The sequence below is a fragment of the Grammomys surdaster genome, unplaced genomic scaffold (assembly GCF_004785775.1).
Source record: "Grammomys surdaster isolate TR1022 unplaced genomic scaffold, NIH_TR_1.0 125985, whole genome shotgun sequence".
NCBI classification, from domain to species: domain Eukaryota; kingdom Metazoa; phylum Chordata; class Mammalia; order Rodentia; family Muridae; genus Grammomys; species Grammomys surdaster.
In genome coordinates, this window is record NW_021620801.1 from 4,942,101 (window position 1) to 4,965,854 (window position 23,754).

General features: G+C 42.8%; 1 protein-coding gene across 5 annotated transcripts in view; it reads left to right on the plus strand.

The window, feature by feature from the left end:
• Fndc3a (fibronectin type III domain containing 3A) overlaps positions 1 to 3,787 on the plus strand; it is a 159,477-nt gene extending 155,690 nt beyond the window's left edge. For all 5 annotated transcript variants that reach the window (XM_028754218.1, XM_028754215.1, XM_028754217.1 and 2 more), the window contains one exon: positions 1,263 to 3,787. In XM_028754218.1, the coding sequence (XP_028610051.1) occupies positions 1,263 to 1,577 (315 nt within the window). In that variant the 3' untranslated portion in view covers positions 1,578 to 3,787. The remainder of the gene's footprint in view (positions 1 to 1,262) is intronic.
• The last annotated feature ends 19,967 nt before the right edge of the window (positions 3,788 to 23,754 follow it).

Sequence of the window (23,754 nt, forward strand, 5' to 3'; positions counted from 1 at the left end):
TTGCCACTTTGAGAATAAACTAGTTTGTTAAAAACTAAATTTGCAACATAAATGCAATTGGAACAGGCAGAAAGCCTGACAATGCAAACACAGGCATTTATCTGTAAGTATGGCTTGTAGCCCACCAGCAGCTGAAAGAAGCCACCTGAGAAGAGGTTTGACAGAGAGCCTTGGTTTTCTCATTGACTTGGAGTGTCTCATTGGTTAGAACGGTAATGTCTCTGAGCATCCGCTGTTAGCTGGGTACTGTGCTGACACTTTTAACAAGCAGTAGTTCCCCTTAATCTCATGATTGCCATGTATAACTATCGCTGTGCCTATTGTACCTGTGAAGTAAGCACTCACTGAACTATGACGGCACAGTGCAGGGCTTGAGTCATGGAGTAACCAGCTCTGGTGTATAGCTTCCTTTTTTCTAGGACACACCAATGGAAATCCATGCAGCTCCGGTTAATGTCCATCTCTCTTCTAAGTCATGGCCACAGAGTTAGGTTTTAAGATACTAGTCTGATTCCAAGTGACCAATCTCTTGACAAAGTGATTTGCAGTGGATACCCATTGATAACTTCTGTTTGATTCAACAGATGTTTTAAAGTATAGAAATTCACTAGTTAGGTAGTCAGGTCCCCTAATTATGAAGTGAACAAGATTATATGACCTCCTCTCTCAAACAGTGAGTTCACAAAGAACAGCGACCAAAAAAAAAAGCCTTCTTTTTCTTTTATTTGAGTAACCCAGGGAAATGCATGGGAAAGTTCTGTATTTGGTATTTTGTTGCTTTGGAGCACATACTTAACTCTAACTTACAAACTGTGAGGACTGATCTCACATCTTCACTTTTGCAGCAAACAGACAAGTGCTTGCATGTTTTTAAATGTTACTTAAAAGGTAAAATCGAGGCTGGCAGATGGTGATGTACTTGCCATGCAAGCTGGAAAACTTGAGTTTGAGCTCTAGCACTCACATAAAAGCCATGTGCCTACAATCCTAGGAGGTGGACAGGGGAGGCCTCAAGCTAGCTACAGGTTCACGAGAGACTTCTCAGAAAATGTTAATAAATAAGGTAGAAAATGAGTGAAGGAGGTAAGACAGGCAGCCTTGCTCTCTGGCCCGAGTGGGCAAGTGTCCACACACCACACGTCCACAAGATGAAATGAGTGATACTCAAGTGTTCACATCTGAAATAATTCCAGAATGAAGCTGTGCTAGTATTTTCTGTCCAGACTTTATACTCCATTCTCTTTCTAATATGTCCTTAACAGATTTACAAGGGCCCTGATACTTCATTCCGGTATTCCAGCCTTCAGCTGAATTGTGAGTATCGATTTCGAGTGTGTGCCATTCGACAATGCCAAGACCCTTCAGGGCACCAGGATCTGGTAGGTCCCTACAGCACCACAGTGTTCTTCATCTCCCAGAGGACAGAGCCGACAGCCAGCAGCAACAGAGACACTGTGGACAGCACACGGACCCGGCGTACTCTAAGTGACGAGCAGTGTGCAGCAGTCATCCTGGTGTTGTTTGCTTTTTTTTCCATTCTGATTGCCTTTATCATTCAGTACTTTGTAATCAAGTGAAAATATAACTTTATTTTTAACACTGTATTACATTTTATTTTGTCATGTACTAAAATTATTTCTGTATTGCTTTTATAAAATGGTGGCATTTAGCACTGGCATTGAGACTATCTGTTGAAACATGGCTTTAGCATTTTCAGTGCTTCTGTTGTTAGGCAAAGGATGGCTCTTCATGGGAATTCAGCCACAGAAACATCAATCTGGAGAGGGCTGTTTATTTTGTTCTCGGGTTGGGACTTTTTTCCCTTTTTTTTTTCTTTTCTCTCCCCACCCTCCCCCCTACCCCCAGATTTGCCTTCTAGTAAAACAAACTTTCTAAAGACACCACTTAGGATTGTTTTGACCAGTCAGCATGAGTATACCAGTGATAACCACATCTGTTTGTTTCGAAGATGATTGCCATGTAAAAGAAAAATTCAGAATGACTAGAATTTACACTAACGTTCTCTACGAAACTTGTTCAAGTCTGATGCTGTGAAAGCAATCTAGTGCTGTATTTCTACCTCCTCATTTGTCTTAACTGTTTGGTAAGTGGAACTTTGATAAATACCTGGAGGGCTTAGCAAACAAACTGGATGAAGGAATCTGAGTGAGAAAGAAGTTTTCTGTTTGTTGAGTGTAGAGTTCTTCCTTACACACACAAACACACACACACACAAACTCACACACAACACGTGAACTCACAAGTGAGCCCAAGAAAGCACAGACCCAGAAATACTAGTCTTTACTTGAACAGTACCTCTTTTTGGGATTGGAAAACAGAGGACTTTTAAATAATAACTAAATTTGAAGCCTATTTAGCTTCTGTTTTCTGGGTCTTGAAACTCTGTGTGTGTGTGTGTGTGTGTGTGTGTGCGTGTGTGTGTGTGTGTACACACGTGAATGTGCGTGCCGGCACATACCTGTACATTGGGTCTATGTGCAGACAGTCAGATAAGGAGATGTGTCCACACTCATCACCTGGTCTAGGCTAGCTTTGAAGGACTCCCAATGGTTTTGCAGCATCTCCTGTAACTACTGCTGTTGCCATCAGAATTTCTAATCAAACTCAACCTTTTTGTTTAGGGTACCAAATCGGAAGACAAAATTAATTTGCACCAGTAAACTTCAAGCTGCTTTCTTTCTTGAGAAACTAATGTTTAATGTATAATGTCTGTTTGGATACTGTTCCAAATTGTTGATTGCATGTGGGTACCGTTGCATTAGAGCACTTTGCAAATTGCATAGTTCATTAATGTTTGTGAGCTTGCATTTGTGAGTTATTGGATGATCAGATTGAATTTTGTCATATCACATTGTACGTCTTGCCTTGATGTCAATGACTGCCAGTAATAATACAGTCTGCAATGAATTTATATGAAATTTTTGTTTTATCACGTTTTCTGTAGACATCTGTAACTAGCTTCTTTAATTTATTATTTGGATTTTAGAGTAGTGAGTCACTAATTTTTAGTTGCTGAGGTCTGCATTTTAGTGATTACTAAGTACTTCTGTCTGTCAAAAAGAAATGTATGTTTTGTACTTTGAAGATCTCTGAAGAATTTCCCTTATAATAGAATGGGCATGTATTGTAATTGTTTTATGTCAAATGATCTGCGCTATAGAAAAGAACATTAACCTTTATTCAAAAAAGAAACGGATAAACTTGGCCTCTCCAAGTTTAAGAAAACCCTGTCACTCTAATATACTGTATGTTTACATTTTATTTAATCTCTTATGGATAGAGTGATAACTTGTCCCCCAAACAACTGCGATTACGATTGTTTTCTAGGACTTCTTAAAAGTGCCACATTTGGCAGTACAAATGAGTCTGAGTGTCAGAGCCCAGAGATTTCTATATAGTTGAATGTCTAAAATGGTAAAATGTGCCACACAGTGGCTTATGTTTTCATAGTAATTCAAATGAACTCCTATTTTTGATAGTAAATGTCATTTAATAGTGTACTTGCCATTTGAGCCTCACTGCGATGTTAGTGCAGAGGAGAAAACAATTTTTAATGTAATCTTGATTTTACCTCATATACTGTACATTCCAAAAACTCAACTTTTTAAAGATTATAAATACACTACCAAACATACCACCTTAAAATTGTATAAGGTTGAACTTCATACAAGTGAAAAAATATAATCTCATAAGAATACATAAACTATGTAGCAAAAGTATCTGTAAAATCCATGAAAAATAAAAGTTGTATCATTCTTTTTTGAGATATGGGATTTTTTTAAATTTATAAACAGTTCATTGTTTGTTCCCTATATAAGAAAATGAAGTATCTCCTCTCTCCCAAGGGGCTTACATTTTCCCAGCAGTCTTTGAACCTCAGCCTGAGGGGACACCTCAGCCTGAGGGGACACACACTTACTCAGTATGCAACTCACTCTAGTAGATTCAAGAATGAAATTAGAAGCTTCTCCTCCAGCATGTGGGAGGCAGAGGCAACTGTGTTTCCATGAGTTCCAAGCCAGCCAGTGCTACATAGTGAGACCCTGTCTGAAAAAGAAAAACAGTTTAGAAGCGTTACCTAATGAATTGGTTTTGTCCAATTCACTGTCTTGCTTTTAAATAAAGAAAAAGGTGATTATGGTGTAAACTTCCCATTGGAAAGAAAAAGGAAAATTCTAGTCACCTCTACTTGAAAGACTGAGGCAGGAGGATCATTTCAGTCTGGGAGTTAAATGTCACATTGGGCAGCATAGTAAGACTCTCTCTCAATTAAGTGCATTTGTCCATGAGGAATAAAATGCATGACCATCCTTGAATCCATCTGCCCAGAACCTTCCTGTTACTAGTGCTCTGAGTCCGCGCCACTGAAAGGTTCAATTTGTCTTCGTTTTCCACTAACACAGGACTCCTCTGGAGTTTGTTGCTTTTATTGTCATTGTGTATGTGGTACAACAAAAATCTAGGCTGAGGAAGTGGAGGTCTGTTGGATCAAAACCATCATACCTCTCAGAGGACATCAAAGTCCCATAGAACACTACACCTGTCTCCTCTCATAAACATTGGATGCAGGTTTTATACATCAGCCTGAGCATTCCAGGGCTTGGTTACTAACTCATGCAATCTGCCATACCCCCGCGACCCGCCCCCCACCCCACACACCCAGCAAGATGAAAGTGCAGACGAACTGGCTCCTCCACTCTCTGGGTCTCAAGTAGAGTGGGTCCAGAGTTGATGCCCTTCCATTCCCCTTTCCCACCTGTAATAGCTGGCCCTGGTTCATGAGAGCAGGAGAGCTAGCCCTGACCCCTCGCTTAGGTAGCACTCAGAGCTGACCCTGCACCTTACCTGGGCAACTCAGTGAACCTTGCCTTGATGGTGAAGGCATGGGAGAGCTGGGCCAGCCTCTTGAAGGCAGCAGCACTTGGGAAAGTGAGCCCCACACCTTTACTGGGCAGCACAGTGGAGCTGGCTAGGAGTGGGAGAGCTGACTTAGCCAAAGCAGTGCTGGAGAGCTTTCCCTGGTGGTGTGGTTACAGGAGAGCCTACCACACAGGCCCACAATTCAGGTCTGAACTGGCCCACCCCAAAATCTCTATCATCAGGGAATTGTTGGGATGAGTGAAAGGGCCAGTCCTGCTGTTCCAAAGCTACAGGATCTTGACACAGGAACCACAGGATAACCGACCGGGGAGTAGCCCTGATGAGAAGCCGATATTAATGGTAACGCAGAAACCAGAGGTCTCAAACCAGACCAATGACGCATTGCAATGAACATTTGCAAGTGAAGATGTGTGGGGCACACTATGACATACTATAGCTTCCACAATGAGTTGTTATCCATGCTTTTTTTTTTTTTTTAGTTGCTGGGGTGTGGGGGTGTGTTTTATTTGCAGGAAGGAGGTTGCAAGGGTGAAGGGCAGATCTGAGGGAATGGAGAGATGAGCAGGACTGTGGTGCATGTGAAATCATGAATTGTCAGTAAAAAGTTAAAAATAGAAGGGCTCAGATAGCATAGCTCTAGCTATGTACATCCCTGAACATCCCATCCTGCCAAAAGCTAACTTAGGAGGCCTCCTGACAGAGCCCAGAAGCCTGTTAGGGACTCTGCCCTCTTGCTTTCAGAAACACAAGGTCTTAAAGGCTGGGCCAGACTTTATGTCTATTCTTGCCTTCCCTCCACCCCTCACCCCAAATACCAAGTAGACACTTGAGGGGGAGAGAGATGTCTGCAGCCCTGATCCATTTAGAAAGCCCCCTTATCAGATGACCTGCTGGTAGATGGTTCTAGAACTACCAAGCAGAACTGCTTGGTTCTTAAGACCACAGAATGCCAAGCCATTATAGTAAAGACTCAGCTACACCTGCAGATCTGAGGCATGTTTGAATTTCTCCCTATCAGTGATCCACCCGACTAGTGATTATCCAAGAAATCTTACAAATATATACTGAAACCTCATTTTGTGAGATGTATCCATCCAGACAACAGAGAAGCCGCTATGGATGCAGATTAGAGCCATGCCTTCTGGTACATGTAGTGCCGATAGATATTAAATAAATAGCCAAGTAAGCTGAGTAGTATGTAACACACTAGAGAGAACACAAAATGGAGAGAGGTAATACCTGAATGGAAGGCACAATACAGAATAGAAAGGGCTATAAATACAACTGGTGTGATGTCCACTTGAGACCCAGTCAGCCTGCTTAGGTGACACTAGTGGAGCAAGTACCAACTTACAGAACAGAATGGAAGAAATGAGAGACTCTGGGATTGATAGCCCATGGAGGCCCAGAGTTCTGAGCCAAGGAAAAGACCACATAGACAACTGAGGACAAGGGAAAAGACACGGAAGTGCCAGCCCAAGCCACCAAGAATAAGTACAGTTAGGTACCCTAGTATACAAAGACCTTTAAGCCACCTATCCTACCCCCCAACACATAGGGACCCAAAAGTAACCCAAGAAAACTGAATGTGACATAGCGCTCTGTTCCTTTGGCTGAGCTGCACCCTGCATTACCCTATCAGGTTCGTTTATTTTCTCTTGCTGCACTGCACTTAATAACTCAGGGGAAAGCAGATCAACCCTGAAGAAATTGCATGGTCTCTTCTAAAAGGTTGGGAAGGAGGGAGCCTAGAGACTTGAAAACAAACTCTTCAACTTTAGTGAATGTGTGAAAATGATTCAGAAGAAAACATATGATGCAGAAGAGGAAGTTGATTTGTTGTCCTGGAGATGATGGAATGCTTGAGGTGGGACAAACTAACTCCAGCCTCGAGGACCACCAGCTTACTCCTCAGTCTAAGTAGGGTAAGGCGGGCAGAGCAGTGTGGTAGTGGGACAGTATAGATGTTTCCTTCCAGTTGCTTCTGGATTTTTAGAGAAATTGGATGCAAGATCACCATCTTAGTGTATGTGTGTGATGGGGGTATAATTGAGGAAGATGTGGGGTAGGAATTGGAAGAGTGGGGAGTGAATGAGGTACGGAAGGGTAAATATTCAGATGGTAGATACTGGAGTGAAGCTAAGTCAGTGGTTCTCAATATTCCCAATGCTGAGACCCCTTAAAGTAATTCTTCATGTAGTGGTGACCCCCCAATCATAAAATTATTTTTGTTGCTGCTTCATAACTATAACTGCTAACACTGCTTTTTCAGTGAACAGCCACAAAGTGAGAGCATTCGTGAAGAAGGCAGAGCACAGCTTAACTAGCATGCTGGCTGTCCTCTGGGCAGAGCTGTGTTATGATCAAGATAAAGGGAAGGAGCCTGAGGGTGTCACTGCGCATGGAATTAAGATTGGGAAGTAGAGGAAAAGGGTGAGGGTGAGGAGGGTGAGGGGCAAGGAAAAGACAGAACCAAGTGAACTTCAGGGAAACCTATGAGGGGAATGAGCTACAAAGCAAATGTAGGGATGAACTTCCGGCAAGACAGAGTGGGTTCCCACATCCTCAGGTAAAGAATAATTCCAGTCCACTGGAGTGGCTGGATGTGATGGGGTCAAGGACCTGCCTGATCACTGAGAGAAATGAAGTCAACAGTCCAAGAGGCCAAGATCTCAAGGGCGGTGTAGTTTGTCCTGGTGTAGTTTGTCCTGGTGTGGTTTGGTCCTGCGTGGTATGTCCCAACGTGGTTTGTCCTGATGTAGTTTGTTCTGGTGTGGCACTTGCCGGCATTAGTGAGGAATCTGATCCTTGGGGGATGAATGTGAGCTTTGAGGGCTGGAGGACGTGGAGTCTGTTGCACTGTGGCTGAAGCAGGTTTTAGAACAGCAAGAGAGCAATGAGGAAGCTGGCAAGCACCTGTCATAACACCCACACTTCCTGCGTATGTGTGTGAGAGAATGGCAGACAGCATTTGGTCCAAGTGTCAGATCCAAAAGGGGAGGAGGAATTTGGCAGGGGAAGTTGAAATTTTTTTTAATTTTAATATATTTTTTACATTTATTGAAGAAGGGTGACACTTTAAATTGTTTTGCATTTACTTTTGAATATGCACATGCGTGTACCACAACAGTGCATGTGGAGGCCAGAAGAGAACTTGCAAGACTCTGTTCTCTCCTTCCGCCATGTGGAGCACCTCTGCAGCCCAGAGCTTCGAGATCAACATTTCAAACCAACACGGTATGAATGAAGACCTTTGCTAGGTGTGAAGGGATTTGTTGTTGCTGTTGTTTTGTTTCATTTGTTTTGACAAAGATAAAGGCTTCGGCAGGAGGGCTGTTGAGAAATGCCAGGGTTGGGTGAACATGGAGGAGGAGCTAGCTGAGAAGCCAAATCCTAGTGGGCGTCTCTGTCTTGAGTACTACTTTGTATAGGAGCATGAGGATTAAACTGAAAACACAGAGCTGGAAGCTTCCATCAACTATTGTCAGAGACTACAAGGTGGTGACTCGTAATACATAGGGTTTTCACTTTTTCCTAAATTTTTGTTCTTTCAAGGGTTGGCCTAGTCTGCTTTCTGTTTAAGTTTCAAAACGCATACAGTGTGAAAACAATCATTTAAGTTTCTGCTTCTTAGTGATGAGTTCTGTTTTGTCTTTTTAAATGCTCTTGTTTGCAGATTTTGGGGAATCCTTAATATGATGGCCTAGGCCTTCCACCCTCACTTGTAAGACTTTCACTTATGTAAGGACTGAGCAGGGACCAGATTTGAGACATGTCTACGCTCAGGCAGTGTCTCTGACCTGGAAAGGGCTCTGATGCTTGTCTGGACTGTTCTCTTTCTAGTTAGGATTGTGGTTTCCGGATAGCAGAAGCACTCCCTCAGGGCTCCTGCAATGCCATCATGGTTGCAAGTTCCTACAATACCTAGGGACTGGGAGACAGTGTCCAGGCAGGTGCTGGGGGCCAGCCACGTGTGTAGGCGGAGACTGTGCGCGGCCCACTGGTGACCTGCCCTCTGAGTGGGACTGGCAAGTGAGTGAATCCATCATCCCTCCAGGTGCACTTGCTGCGGTGGCACACCGGTTTTCATATTCTTAGGAAGCCTACCAGCATGCCCTGGAACAGCAGCGATAGCTGCTCGCTGTCGATGTGTGATGAGCATCGCTGTTTTGCGTTTCTTCTTGTGGTCGCTCGTGCGAGTGACCGCGGTATGCCTGTTCGTGGTGGCTGTAAACGTCGTAACAGTGCTGCTGATAGGGCCTTACCTGGACGTGTAGACCACCAACCAGTACAGTACCTGGGCAGTATGGCAGTGATGGGGCTCCTATTCAACCTGTACCGCCTGCGGCACTCGAAGCCCTGGATATTCTGGCCGCTTCCAGGCTATTTGGGTAAGGCTGCACAAGACCGCACTCAGCATCGAGCTCTACCTGGCAATCTACCGACCGCTTTTGAGCGCGGGTCCTTGTCATCCTGCACTGTCTGTGCGATCATTGCCTGTAATCTGCCTCTAGGGGATCTAATGTTCAGTCCCACTTGCAGCTTCCTTGAGTGCCCACACAGAGGAGGCGGGCAGACATACATAAATGTGGGGCAAGTGGACCCTGCCACCAAACAAGAGCTGGTAAGGTTAAAGCAGGTTCAAAACCCCGGGAAATCTCAAAATTGAGAATGGTAGGCAGGGAACCAGCTCCCTGACATGCCCTGGAACATGTAACCATGACACCCTACAGAAAGGACCATAAAGACCTGGAATTGCCCATGCTAATGGGGTATCTAGATAGGCCCCAAGTGTTTGGCCAATGAACTTCTCTTCCTGGGTATTCCTTCCCACAAAAGGTATTTAATCCCTGGTTCACCCTGAGTAAGACATATGCATTCACATCTGCCATAAATAGAACAGTGTGGACAAGCAAGGACCATCTCCTTCATCTAGGATGGCCCGCCATCAGGGGAGGCCTTCCCGGTAAATCTCCAGGAGAAGGCCTTTTCTCTGTACTCTCTGCACTCACTCAAAACCACACTGGATTCTACCCTGTCCCAGGCTCAGCCATCCCCTTCCTGCCTGGCGAATAGGGGAACTCTCGGACACCATATCCAGCAGCATCTGAGTACACAAGAGATTGAGAACCACAACATCCATCCCAGATCTCACTGTTTCTACCTGGAAAAACACTGGCTGGGACCTCTACCATGGATGTGTTTTCCCACCTCTGAGCTCCAACACCCCAGCAGTGAGGCAGACGTGCAGCCCGACACATAAATAAAATGAAAATTAATCTTTAAAAATATATAGTTTACAACATAAATATATTTTAGAGCCCCTTTCCTGGCCCACAAAGCCTAAGGATCTCATTCTTGCCTCCATCTGTCTGAATGGCGTCCTACAAAGACGTTCAGAACCGGAGAGTTAGCTCAGGTTACTCACTGACTTAGTGATTTTGCCCCCAGCTCATAATTTGGACACCCTCAGCAGGTTTCTGCTTCATGCTGTAGACCACTGTGGTGCCTTTTGAACAGTCACAAATGATAACTAAGGCAGCAGGGTCACAGGATGATAGGTTCCTTTACTTTCTCATCATATTAACAGAGACAAGCTTCCTCCACGTGCCGGCCCCGTGCTCAGCACATACTGGGATGAAGCAGCACCTGCGTCTGCTCCCAGCGAGTGAGGAAGCCATCTCATTGAAAAGTATCTCCTGCAACTGCCTTCCACGAATTTCAGGATTTATCGACACAAGGGCCCTGTGGTGAGATACGGCAGAACATCAGCACAAACTATATCCCTGCACCACCACTGCCCACCCCACTACAGCCTAAGTCAGATGCTGAGACAATGCTGCCCTTGGCATCTTCTTCCTCAGTTCATCCCTGAATCAGATCACTGTCCCCAAGAATGCCTATGAAGCGAAGCACAGGCAGGAGGACAGATGGGAGATCTTTGGAATCTTCATACTAGAGGGACAGCCCTGGACCACCTAGCAAAGGTCACCGTGGAGAACCTTCTAGATGATTATAGAATATCATAGATATAGAAACAAAGATCTCTCCTTTGAGCTTACTTTTTCGCATTCTAGAATATAGCTATTAACACCATCCCTTCTTATGACCAAAGCATACTTTCAGGTGTGGACATGGAGAGAGGCATCATCACTATTCTTTTTGCTACAGGGTCCCTGAGATGAAGCTTATCTTTCTACAATGTTTCCATGTTGCTTCTGCCCATTAGACATCATTGAGTGTTGCTGTTTCTTTCACGGAACTGAATAGATCTGAGTAGAAAACAGAATATCAGCATGGCATAAGTAGCAGAGGTTTTGTGTAAAGCTTCTACTTCATTAATGTATTCATTAGTATCTTTCCTGAGATGTTTCCTGAGACTTACGTATAGCTGTCATCATCAAAATATGTTTGAGATGTAGAATTATTCTCCACCCCAGTGCAGACCTGATCATCCTTTGGGAATTGTCTAAAAGGAAGGTCGTTGGGAGACCTGGAGTGGTGGCTAAGTCCCTCCTGGACAGGAGTGACAGAGCTCAGGTTTTTGGTCCTGGCCTCTGTCTCTCCAAACTGGCAGTGTCTCTCCACCTCGACAAGAAGGTGTTCGTGTTCCAGCAATTTCTCTCAGAACTCCTTTCCCTCCTGCAGGACAAACTGCTTTTGTTAGACAAAATGCCTACCCTTAGGTTTGAATTTTATTCCTTTCCATGGCAAATATTTACCGAGCAAGTCCTGAGAGTCAGATGCAAAGGATGGAACACACTAGAGAAATTAGCCCACATCATAACGTCAAAACCAATCAAGATCTTGGGGGCGTTTTTCATTTGAAACCAGTAACTATAGCAGTTAGACAAACCACAGATTTAGCTCACAGGTTAACGAAAGTGCTTACACCAAATAAAGCTGGAGAATATCAGGTTTATTCTCCTTCCTAGAGAAGCAATTCCCACCTCTGAAGGAAACAGGGTGAAACAACACCTCCTAAGATTCAAGTGTTCTTGTGCTGGGGCTTGGCACACACACTAGTCATGTTAGTGATGCTCTTAAAGTCTGAGAACACCCTGTCTTGATCCTTCTTATTCCTGTCCTAGGAACACCCACTTCTGTATGCCAGCATCTTGTATTTGAGTGCCAAACAGGTCTAGGGGATTGAAAGTGACTCTACTTAAACATAGATACGACATCTGTTTTCCCATCGGAGCCAGCCTTCTAAAGATGCTGAGTTCTAAGAACAGCCCCTGCTTGGCTGGAAGACTTCAAACTCAACATTTCCTCTTCAGAGAGCAGAACATTTATCCCCATTGGTTCGGCAGTGCAGGAATGTTCTATGGCTGCTGCTGGCTCACCACTTCCCTTGCTCAGTGTAAACTATGGAGAAAGTGAACAAACCAGGCTTTACTCATAAACTTACAACACCACTTTTGAAAGAAGACACGGCTGGTGAGATAGCTCAGTAGCAAAAAGGCTTCTGCCACCAAGCCTGATGGCCTGAGTTTGATTTCCAGGTCTCATCTGAACTTCTGGTGGAAGGAGAGAATCAGTTTCCATAAGTTATCCTCTGACATCCACCCATAATACACTATGGCATGTGCTTGCGCCCTGAGAAGTAAGTAAATATATTTTTTAACACAATAATTTTTTTAAGTTAAAAGAATGCTGAGATATCTGTGCAATAAGGGCTAAAAGGTGTCAGCCTGACTGATCAGGAAAATCCAGTTTGAGATTTGGGATGATCCTGTGTGTTTCTTCCGTATATTAGTAGGATACCCACACATGGTTCATTCCACTGCCAGTAATGTGCTTAGTAATGAGGCCACATTTTATTCTGCTTTGCCTCTCTGTGCAGGGAATGTTACATGTTGAAGTCAGTCACTATGAATGAGTGGACAGGGTCTCTGTGTGCTCTGGATCTGCTCACTTCTTTTGGTCTCACTACTTGTTGTGGCCAGTCTTCATATTCTAGATTATTATTTTGTTCCAGAACACTGGTGGGAATGCAAAAATGATGCAGCCACAGTGAAAGAGGGTTTGGCAATTTCTTACAAAACTAAATGCAATCTAACCACACAATCCAGCTGCTGTACTCCTTTGCATTTACCTAGAGGAGAAAAAAATCATATATATGTATAAAATCCTGCACCCGAGTATTCACAACTTCATTCATATTTGATGGGACTTAAACACAACCATGATGTTCTTCAGGTTAATGGCTGAAAAAAACCTGTGGTATGCCTAGTTAACAACTTCTATTTCAGCCTGAAAATGAAATGAGTGACTAAGCTCAGAAAATATATGAAGGAAAGTTAAATGCATTGTTCCATGTAAAAGAAGCTACTTCCAACTGGATGATTTCAACTATGTGGCAGTCTGAAAAATATAAAAATAGGGAGACAATAAATGATCCTGCCAGGGTTAGTGAGAAGGGGAAAATGGATATGTTTAGCATAGAGATGTAAGGTCAGGGAAGTGCTTCTGTGTGGTACTGCAGTGGTAGATGCTATGGCAGTAACAGACCTAACACAGTGACAAGCTTCTATATATTTGCATTATCAAAGGCTGTGGCAAGATTGTCACATAGAAAATACAGCATTTCAAAACACCAAAGCATGTGTGCTTATAAAATGCAAAGTACTGAGGCCAGATATAAGATTCACACAAGCCCTAGGCTCTGACCACCATCCTTATTCAAAGGCTCTAGCCTGCTTACTTTCATCAGCAGAGTGCACCATTCATTGGCGTTTAGGAATCCGTGCTTAGAAAAGAATATGTTGATGCTGGAAGAAAGACTCACTGCACAGTAACTTCTATCATTGATTTCAAGAAGAAAGCAGTCTTAGGTCCCTCAGAGTTATCGATAGTCAAGACCTAAAACAAGCCTCTTTTCACACTGTAAATACAAAGTGAAAGAATACAGAATGTTAAGGAATGGGTGCTTAGAGAACAGGTGTTGATGTTAGAAGTAGATACACCTCACAAAAAGCTCCCTCACTGAGTGCAAGAAGAAAATGTGATCTTAGGCTTGGAATGTCTTATTGGACCAGATCTGAAGCAGACATCTTGTCACCTAATGTAATAAGTAAGAAGACCTAAGGACTATGTGCTCCTTCTGGATCACATTTTTCAAGTGTGTCTGTGTGTGTGTGTGTGTGCATGCACACACACACGTTGGGGGGTGTCTCTGTGTGTGTGTATGTCCATGTATGTGTGTGTATATGTGTATATGTCTGTATATGTATATTTTTGTTTGTGTATTCTGTGTGTGTCTCTGTGTCTATGTGTATGAGTGTGTGTGTGAGTATGTGTTTGTGTGTGTCTCTGTGTATCTGTTTACATGTATGAGTGAGTGTGTGCCTGTGTGTATCTCTCTCTGTATGTATTTCTGTGTGTGTATGTCTGTGTGTGTCTGTGTATGAGTATGTATGAATGTGTGTGTGTGTGTCTCTGTCTGTGTGTCTTTGTGTCGGTGTGTGTTGGGATTTAGCCTAGGACCTTATTTATGATAAGAATCCATGCTACCACTGACCTACAGTCTCAGGATCTCCCTTCTTAACATATTTTTTCTGACTGTGGTCTGAGTCAGTGAACTAACATCTTTTAAAAAGTCTAGACTTACTTTGCCTCAGCATCCATTGCACAGAAGGTACACACTCTGTTTAAGACAGACCTTTGTTCTCTGACCTCCTTGACTCTAAGGTGTCTTTACCTTTGTAGCATTGGTAACTGGGGGTCCTAGCTTGCTATCTATTACTTTGACAAGGAACATAAATGAAAACAACGTGGGGGAGGAAAGGGTTTATTTGGCTTATAAATCACAACCCCAGTCCATTATTAAATAAATCCAAGGCAGAAATGCAAGCAAGGCAGGAACCTAGCGGCAGAGACCACGGAGAAGCTGGCTGGCTTCCCTGTCTTCCTCAGCTACATTTCTCATACAACCCAGGGCCTCCTGCCCAGCGATGACATCACTGTAATGGCCTGAACCTCCCACGTCAATCATTTATCAAGAAGATGCCCCACTGTGTGCCTTCATGCCAATCTGATGGGGGCATTTTCTCAGTCTCCTCTTCCCAGATGACCCAAGCTTTCTATCAAGCTGACAAAAAAGGAAAGAAAGAAAGAAAGAAAGAAAGAAAGAAAGAAAGAAAGAAAGAAAGAAAGAAAGAAACCATAACCAAACAAACAAAAAGCAAAAAATCCCAAACAACTAGCCAGTACACTGGGCATATCTTTAAGGTAACCCTGGTGTTTTCAGAAAGGACATTATGTTTTTAAATTTCTATGTTTTTTTTTAATATCAAAACATTGGATTGGGTCCTTGTAGCTGAGCCATTTTATTTCAAGGCCAGGGAATCCTGTATTGTTAAAACTGGGCATTATTCAGTTCATTTTTTCTTTGCTCATAGTTTTTCAGAGACAAAGACAGAAGTTTGGGTAACATACTCTTTCCAGACACTTGGGTAGGCAGGTTCCTCGCACAGTTATTCTTTCAACATTCCGTGTCCAGATAAGCAAGCGTTTTACTAACCATCCTTCCACCCCATGACTACTCCTTCTCCTCCAGGTCTCAAAACATCTTGATCCCTGGCTTTCTTCCAACCACCAACAGTCTAAGTGTGCTTACAGCCTGCACTGATGGGTTCCCTTGGCCAGGCATTGGCAGGCTACACCACAATATCACTGCTCTTTATTAAATGGTCATCTAAACATTTTGAAAACTCATGGTTTTATTTTATGTGTATGAATGCTTTGCCTGCATGCACTTATGAGCGCCATGTGTATGCCTGGTGCCTGAGGAGGAAATCAGAAGGCTACATCAGATTCCCCGGAAATGGAGTCACAGGTGGATGCATGGCCCTAGGTGGGTGTTTGGAAACCCTTCAAGAACAACCTTCAAGTGTTTTTAACCACTGAACAAGTTTTCTAGCCTTACCACTGCTTTTAAAAGATTTATTCTATGTTTAAAATTATACAAATGTGTTTGTGTGTGTGTGTGTATGTGTGTGTGTGTGTAGGGGTGTGTTGACACCTGCTTGTGCCAACAGAGGCCAGAGGTATTGGATCTTCCTGGAGTCAACCAGTTTTGGCTGCCAGATGTGGGTCCTCTGCTGGGGCAGTACATATCTCTAACCACTGAACCATCCCTTTAGCCCCTTACTGCTTTTTATTACAACAACATACTGTTTCGGGGATACTAGGCTCTATTCTAGTTATCTGTTTTCTACAAAAAGCCATTTTCCTCATGTGAGGGCCACAAATAATGTACCATTACCTTGGGTTCTATGAGCTGGGGAGTTTGGGTTTGTTGGCTTGTCCCATACATAGCTGCAGAAGTCTAACAACTGGGATGAATCATCTGAAAATGTAGAGGGACTGGCATCCAAGAGAACTCATGCTGATGGAGGATGCTTGGTCAATGTCAGCCATCACATGTAGTCATGGTACCTCTGTGTGCTTCTCCACCAGGCTTGCCTCAGAGAGGTTGGATATTAGTTACTTCCCTGATGCTGTGATAAAACACCATGGCCACAGGAAACTCAAGGAAGAGAGAGTTCATTTTGGCTTCTAGTTTTAAAGGGTTAGGTATCTGTCATGTCAGAGTGAGAGGATGGTAATAAGCAGCAGGCCCAGGGGCAGGAGCAGGAAGCTGAAGTCATAACCTCAACCACAAACGTTACATCGGAGAAGTGAACTGGAAGCAGGCACAGGCTGTAGATTCACAGAGCCTACCTCCAGTGATGGACTTCCTCCAACAAGGCTACATACCAAAACCACACTGCTAACTCTGGGGGGTGTTCAAATGTCTGAGCCAGAGGGGACGATTTTAATGTAAACTACTGTGGATACTCCCTGTGAGTGTCTGTCATCAAATTGCTGTTCTAGAAGTCACCAGAAAAGCGGCATGACCTCTCATCTCCGAGGATCCTAAATGGATCCTAGATACTACAGCTGGGCAAGTTTTACAGAGAGTTATTTTCCAACACAAAGGGAGAAATTAGAAAGAAGTTGCAGTCCCATATAATCTTCCAGAAAACCACTGCTGTGACATATTTGTGAAAATCTTTTCCACTTTGCTGTGTCACTAACAAGCATTTCAAAGCATTTTAATTTTCAAGTATGGAGGCTTTCGTAAACTCCTGTTTGCACTGGTTGTTTTGTTTTGTTTTGCTTTGTTTTGTTTGTCTTAGATGGCTTTCTGTTCAAAGGGTACACTTAAGATTTACGTTTTTCAAATTTTCTATGACTCAAAATGTGGCAGATGTTGGCAAATGCTCCACGTGAGACACTGTGACTATCAGTTAGTTTAAGATTTTGTCCTGAGCTCTGAATTCTTCTGAATTTGTGTGTCTCGTGTTCAGTCCACTATACTTTCTGTTGAATGTTTAGGGGGTTTTGTCTGCACTTTGACTTTGACTTAGACTTTGAACCTAAGTGACTTTATGTCTATTTTTTATTACTTCCTCTGGCTTCTTCTCTAATTGCTTCGACTAGGACACCCAGTACTATGCTAAAATAGAACTGCCAAGAGCAAGCGCCCTCTGTTCTCCGTCATAGAGGAAATGACTTAGTTTCACCACTGAACTTAATGTTAACTATGAACATTTTGTGTGTCACATTTATTGAGGCTGTTCCCATCCATCCCTGGTTTACTGGGTATTTGTAGTTTGAATTGAATGATGATCATCTTACTTTGGCATTAAGTTAGCCTCTCCTTCAATTTTGGGATATTTCACAGAAAGGGGCCCATATTAACAAGATAAGGTGCTCAAATTCTGAATTTTGGTGAGGACTCATTTAAACCATGGCACATACTTTCCTGATTATTATAGCTTTATACTACAACTTTAAAACTCCAACCGTGTCGATATTCCAACTATACTCTATTACGATATGTTGATTTTTCATTTCCCTTTCTATTAGTTCTTTGATACGTTCATACAATGTGTTTAACCATGCTCACCCCTCCCCCAACTCCTTCCAGCTCAACCCATTCTCTGTCTACCGAACTTTATGTCCTCTTTCTCTGTTTTTTTTTTTTCTTAAAACCCAAGTCTAGTTTTATATTGTCCATATATTCTTGGATGCGTGACCTTCCACGGAGTGTGATCAACTTACCAGGGTTAACACTCTTAAAGAAACCTGACTCACCATAAATCCACCGCTATCAGTTGCCAATAGCTCATCAGCTAGAGGTGGAACATGTGCCCATCTCTTCTCTCTGTGCTGGGAACCGATCTGGCTTGAGCTTGCAAGGTCTTATGCACACTGACACAATCACTCTGAGTTTATATGTGCCACTGCCCTGCTGTGTCCAGGCCACGTCGTCATCATCTGCCTTTGGCTCTTACCCTCTTCCATCCCCTCTTCTGCAATGACTCCTGAGCCTTGGGAGGAGGGGCGTAACATAGATGTCCCATTTCAGACTGAGAATTCCAGTCTTTTATTCTCTGAATCTTGACCAGGTGTAGGTCTGTTTGAATTGCCAACTATGGAAAATAGAAGCTCTGGCAATTTGAAAAGAAAATATTTATTTTATGTATATAGGTATTTTGACTGCATGTATGTTATTGTACCACATACATGCTTATTAACATTGGAGGTCTGAAGAGTGCCAAGTCCTTGGCACTGGAGTTGCAGTGTGGGTGCTTGGAATTGAATCTAGGTCCCCTGGAAAAGCAGTCAGTACTCTTAGGTGCTGAACCACCTCAAATACTTTATAGTTCAGTTTAGGGTTTTGTTTTGTTTTATATTCACAGAATAATCTAGCAGGATAGTTATTAGAGTATCAACAAATACTGTTAATATTCTGACTAATTTTAGTTTTCATGGAATTGTGAGTTAGAAGAACAAGAGAAAGCAATTCAACATTAGAAAGCTGTGTAATTTATAACTTTTTTGATAGAAAACCTACGTACCTACAAATAGTCATTATGATTTTTATGAACTTGTAGGTCATTAGGATAGGATGGGCTTCCCGTCTATATCCATGAGCATTCCAGAAGCAGTGTTAAGATGTGACTCATAGGTAAGGCTTTACTATTCTATCTAGTTGAACACCTGAGAGTGAATAACATGGATGACACAGTGGCAAAAGTGAAGGCAGACATTTGTGACAAGTTGTGTCACTGCCACCCTATTAACTGAGACAGTGCTGAACATAGTTTGTCTGAGCTCAAACTATGATTTAAATGTGATTGTAAACAATTGATATTTTTAATTTTTGAGGCAGTGTTTTATATAGCTCAGTTTGGTCTTCATGTTGACACAGACACGCACACACACACACACACACACACACGAAACAAGGATGACCTATAATTTCTGATCCTCCTGCTTCAACCTCCCAGGTGACCTATAATTTCTAATCCTTCTGCCTCAACCTCCCAGGTGCTAGGACTACAGGAGAGTACCACCATACTAGACTATGTGGTGCTGGGAATTGACACCAGGGCTCCCTGCGTGCTAGGCAAGCACTCTGCCGCCGAAGCTACGTGCCAGTCCTCTGGCTACTTTTCAGTTCGTATGTTCTTTTCACTGTAGTCTAATGTCCACCTGTGATACTGAGAAGATGAAGAAGTAGCTGTTGGACCCACGTTGCTTCCTTTTCAGAGTGAAAGTGCCTTCTTTTTCACTGAAATTGTCTTCATTGGCAAAACTCGATAGACGTGGGTGAGTTGTTTCACACACTGCAGAATCTTTCATTCCCCTCGTAATAGAACCATTTCTTCCTGTCACGTGCTGATCCAGTTTGCAGTCTTCCTGAGCCTCTCTCACTCACCCAGAATTCCTAATTGAGGTAGCAGGCAGTCAGGAGCCTTTAACTTCACCTTGCCAGATGATGGCAGTAGAGCACCACGCAAGCACACAGGTGAACCAGGGTCAGAGCGCAGAATATGCGTTTCAGTCCAGAGAGCCCCGGACAGTCAAAATATGCTCAAAAGGAGCATCTTTTTAGAAATGGGATGCTTCGTTCTGTAGACCTAAAAAGCTTGATACTATCTGGGAATCCTCTTAGAAAGTTGATATTTCAGAAGGGATTTTAGGATCTCTTCAAACAAAGATAAAATAGAAAACCTATTGGCTCTGGATTAGTACAAGCGTCAAGTGGGACATTCCATGCTTCTAGAAGCAGGTAAAGGGAAAATCCAGCTACTGCCTTCAAATAATAGCTTCTACATTAAAGTCTTTGCATTTTCTTGTTTCGGACAGTTTCCACTCCCTTAATGCACTCAATGAGAATTCAGAAAACAGGAAAATTTAGAAGCATTGTACTGGTGTCACAGTCAAGCCAGGGTTTAGCTGTGATTCTAAGAAAGACAGACCAGCCATTCCAAAAGAAGACTTTATTCCTATGACCCTTCCCTGTGTTGGTCCCTCTTTCTGCCTTCTAAAGTACAGCCATACTAGTGGGCTCCATTTAAGTTCACAATGTAACCTTATGGAGAGCTCACTAGCTGCAGTGGAGAACCTGGATTCTGTGCAGTTCACTTTCTAGCTGTGTGACTTCAGCCCCAGGACTTAAGTCCTAGGCAGGCTTCATATTTCTTTGAAAAGTTGGAAACAGTATGTGTTTTAGAGGTTAACCGAAAATATTGGAGCACAAAAATACACAAATAGACTATAGTAATGAAATCAGCATTATAGAATTTTCCTGGTCAATAATACACACACACACACACACACACACACACACACACACACACATATATATATATGTATATATATTTGTTAACTATCATATTGCACATGGGTATTTAAAGACCACAAAAACAAATAAACAAACAACAACAAAAACTTTATAAATTTTTCTCACTAATGAAATACAAATAAAATAGGAATGGGGAGAGGCAAGCTAACAGATTATTTTGTTTAACTCCCTCACTGGTGACTGGGGGTTCAGAGCAAGGACATAGTTCTAGTCTGTAGGACAGGAAAGGCATTTGCCACCCCTTCTTCTGTCTGGAATTGTGTTAATCTGAAGGAACCTTCTCAGACTCTACCGACAGACCACTGTGAGATTTCACCATTGTGGCATCCAGTGCTTAAAGCTTTAGGACAGGGAGGTGCTTGGAAGAACATGTGGGTGTGAAGAGGGGTGTGAAGAGGGGTGTGAAGACACCCCTGGAAGACAGTCCTTCTAGTCCCCACTGTTAACGCAGTAAGCAACAGAGGAGTCACTGGCAGGTCCCAGATATTCTCCTCCTCTTCCTCCTCCTTCTCTTCTTCCTCCTCTTCTTCTTCCTCCTCTTCCTCCTCCTTCTCTTCTTCTTCCTCCTCTTCTTCCTCCTCTTCCTCCTCTTCCTCTTCTTTCTCCTCTTCCTCCCCCACTTCTCTCCCCTCTTCCCTCTGTGTCTACTGCTTTAGCCAAAGAAACAGATAACATACGCAAAGTGATAATAAAATGACCAAATTGTCTTAAAACCTAACCACAGACACATTGATTGCTTCTTAACTACTGCTTTGAAGGAGGGTTGCATTTTTCCTTTTAATCCTATGCTTTTTTTTCCCCTGACAACTGGGAATAGCAGTGGGATTGGGGTAAGGGCAGCGGCAGACTTCTGCTGCTTGTCTCTGACCTGCTTTGCCGCCTGGGAGAGAGTATACTTTCAGACTTCTGCTTTGCTGCAAGTTCATTATAAAGAGAGAATTTGAGTAGAAAGGAACATAGAACTTATCCTGCAGGGAGTCAACACCTTGCCCAACATGAACTAGTCCATGCAGTCTACTGGCTTAAAAGGCTCCCCCATACAGTCACGAATTCAGATCGTTATGAAAAGTTGCAAAATTACAAAATTATCTGTGTGTTTTCAGTGGACGTCTTAATAAGGGCATAGGAAAGCTTTGGAGCTTTCACAAAAACTCTGTAAAAACATCACAGCTTTTCTGTTATTAATCCGTTCTGTTTCCAAAAAATTAATCTTGATAGTGCCCAAGGTTTTATGTTCAAGTAGCACCAGTGAAATGGCTCAGCAATTAAAGTCCTTGCTGTGTGGGCAGGGAGACCTGAGCTCAATGCCCAGAACTCACTAAGGATGGAAGGAGAGGGCTGGACCAACTCCACAAGCCTGTACTCTGACCTTCACACATGTGCTGTGGCATGAACAACCATACATCAGTCATTTGAGCGTGGGCATGGACACACATTATACACACACACACACACACACACACACACACACACAAAAGAGAGGAGTAGAGGCTGGCCATGAAGTGATGAGAAGGGAGTGGGGAGAGAAGTGACAGAGGGTAAGAGAGTAAGAGGGTAAGAGAGAGAGGAGGAAGAGGCAAATAGCCCCTTTTATACTGAGTCAGGCATATCTGGCTGTTGCCAGGTAACTGTGTGGCAGAGCCTAGAAGGAATACTAACACCCACCGCCTAAAGCAAGGCTGGAATTTGAAGGGATTTGCTTAGTAGATTTGAAATAACAGGTCAGTCTGAAAGTTTTATTATTCCAAACTTTAAGGAAAACAACTCTGAAATATGTTTATAATGTTTCAATTTAGTAAGTGTAGTAGGATAGAAACCTTCAGCGATTGTGAATTGTGGTTGCCTGTCAACAGAAAATAAACCATTATGCTGAAATTACATTAATGAATAACTTGTGGAATTTTGAAATGATTGGATGATGTTCAGTATTCAGAGTTAGTATAAGCTTATGAAAAACAATGTGAAAGTTACTTTTAAAAACAACACATGGTCTAGTAACACTACATTTGAGTATTCATCTGAAAGCAATGAAATTAGTATAAAAAAGGATATCTGAACTATCATGCTGCTTGTCCTCATCCACTTGTTTGCAATCTTTAAACAGTAGGGCGACAGGACTTTGTCTGTTCAGGACCATGTACAAAACACCAGCTGAATTAGATGAGAAGACAGTAGGAAGCTTAGTCATGGTTTCAAGGGCTGAGAAAACAATCTGCATAGTTTCTAGATGGGGCTGGGGCTGGGAAGATAAAGCAAAGGCACTGTCAAATACACCCTGGTCCTTGGCCTCTATGTAGCTCCTCACCATCATCATTCTGAAGGGCTCACACTTCTCAGGCACTCACTGTCCCTATCATCATGGACATTCAACCTTTGTACAAAAGTTTGCAAAACCTGAAACATGACTGTGGTGGTTTGACTAGGAATGGCTCCCAAAGATACTTGAAACATAGGGAGTGGTACTATTAGGAGGTGTGGCCTTGTTGGAGTAGGTGTGGCATTGATGGAGGAAATGTGTCACTGTAGGAGTAGGATTTGAGATCTCCTATGCTCAAGCTAAGTTCAGTGTGGTTCACAGTCTCCTTCTGCTCCCTGCAGATGAGGGTGCAGAACTCCCAGTTCCTTCTCCAGCACCATGTCTGCCTGCATGCCACCATGGCTCCCATCATGATGATAATGAACTGTAAACCAGTTCCAATGAAATGTTTTCCTTTATAAGAGTTTCCTTGGTCATGGTGTCTCTTTAAAGCAATAAAACCCTAAGACAATGACTTTAATCAATATTCAATAAATACCTCTTCTGTATATCTAAAGAACAATGTAAAATGTGTTGAGTGATATGACCTTTTGGCTATTTAGTTTCATATACTATTTTTAAAGGGGACTTGACCAAGTCCTCTGGTGATGATATGGGCTTCAGAAGTGTCTCATTGGGGATCAGCCCTTCATCCACGGATTTCCATGATATTTGACTAAGTATAAATCATTCCACTGTCCTGTGACTCACATTGCTTACACATAAAACAAGTAGTACCAACCCTGGGAGCTAATGAGACTACAGGGTGTAAGACTTTTTAAAAAAGATTCCTAAGCATGTTATACATGTGACCAATAATCTTGACTTAAGAGATAGGGTTGTTCCACAA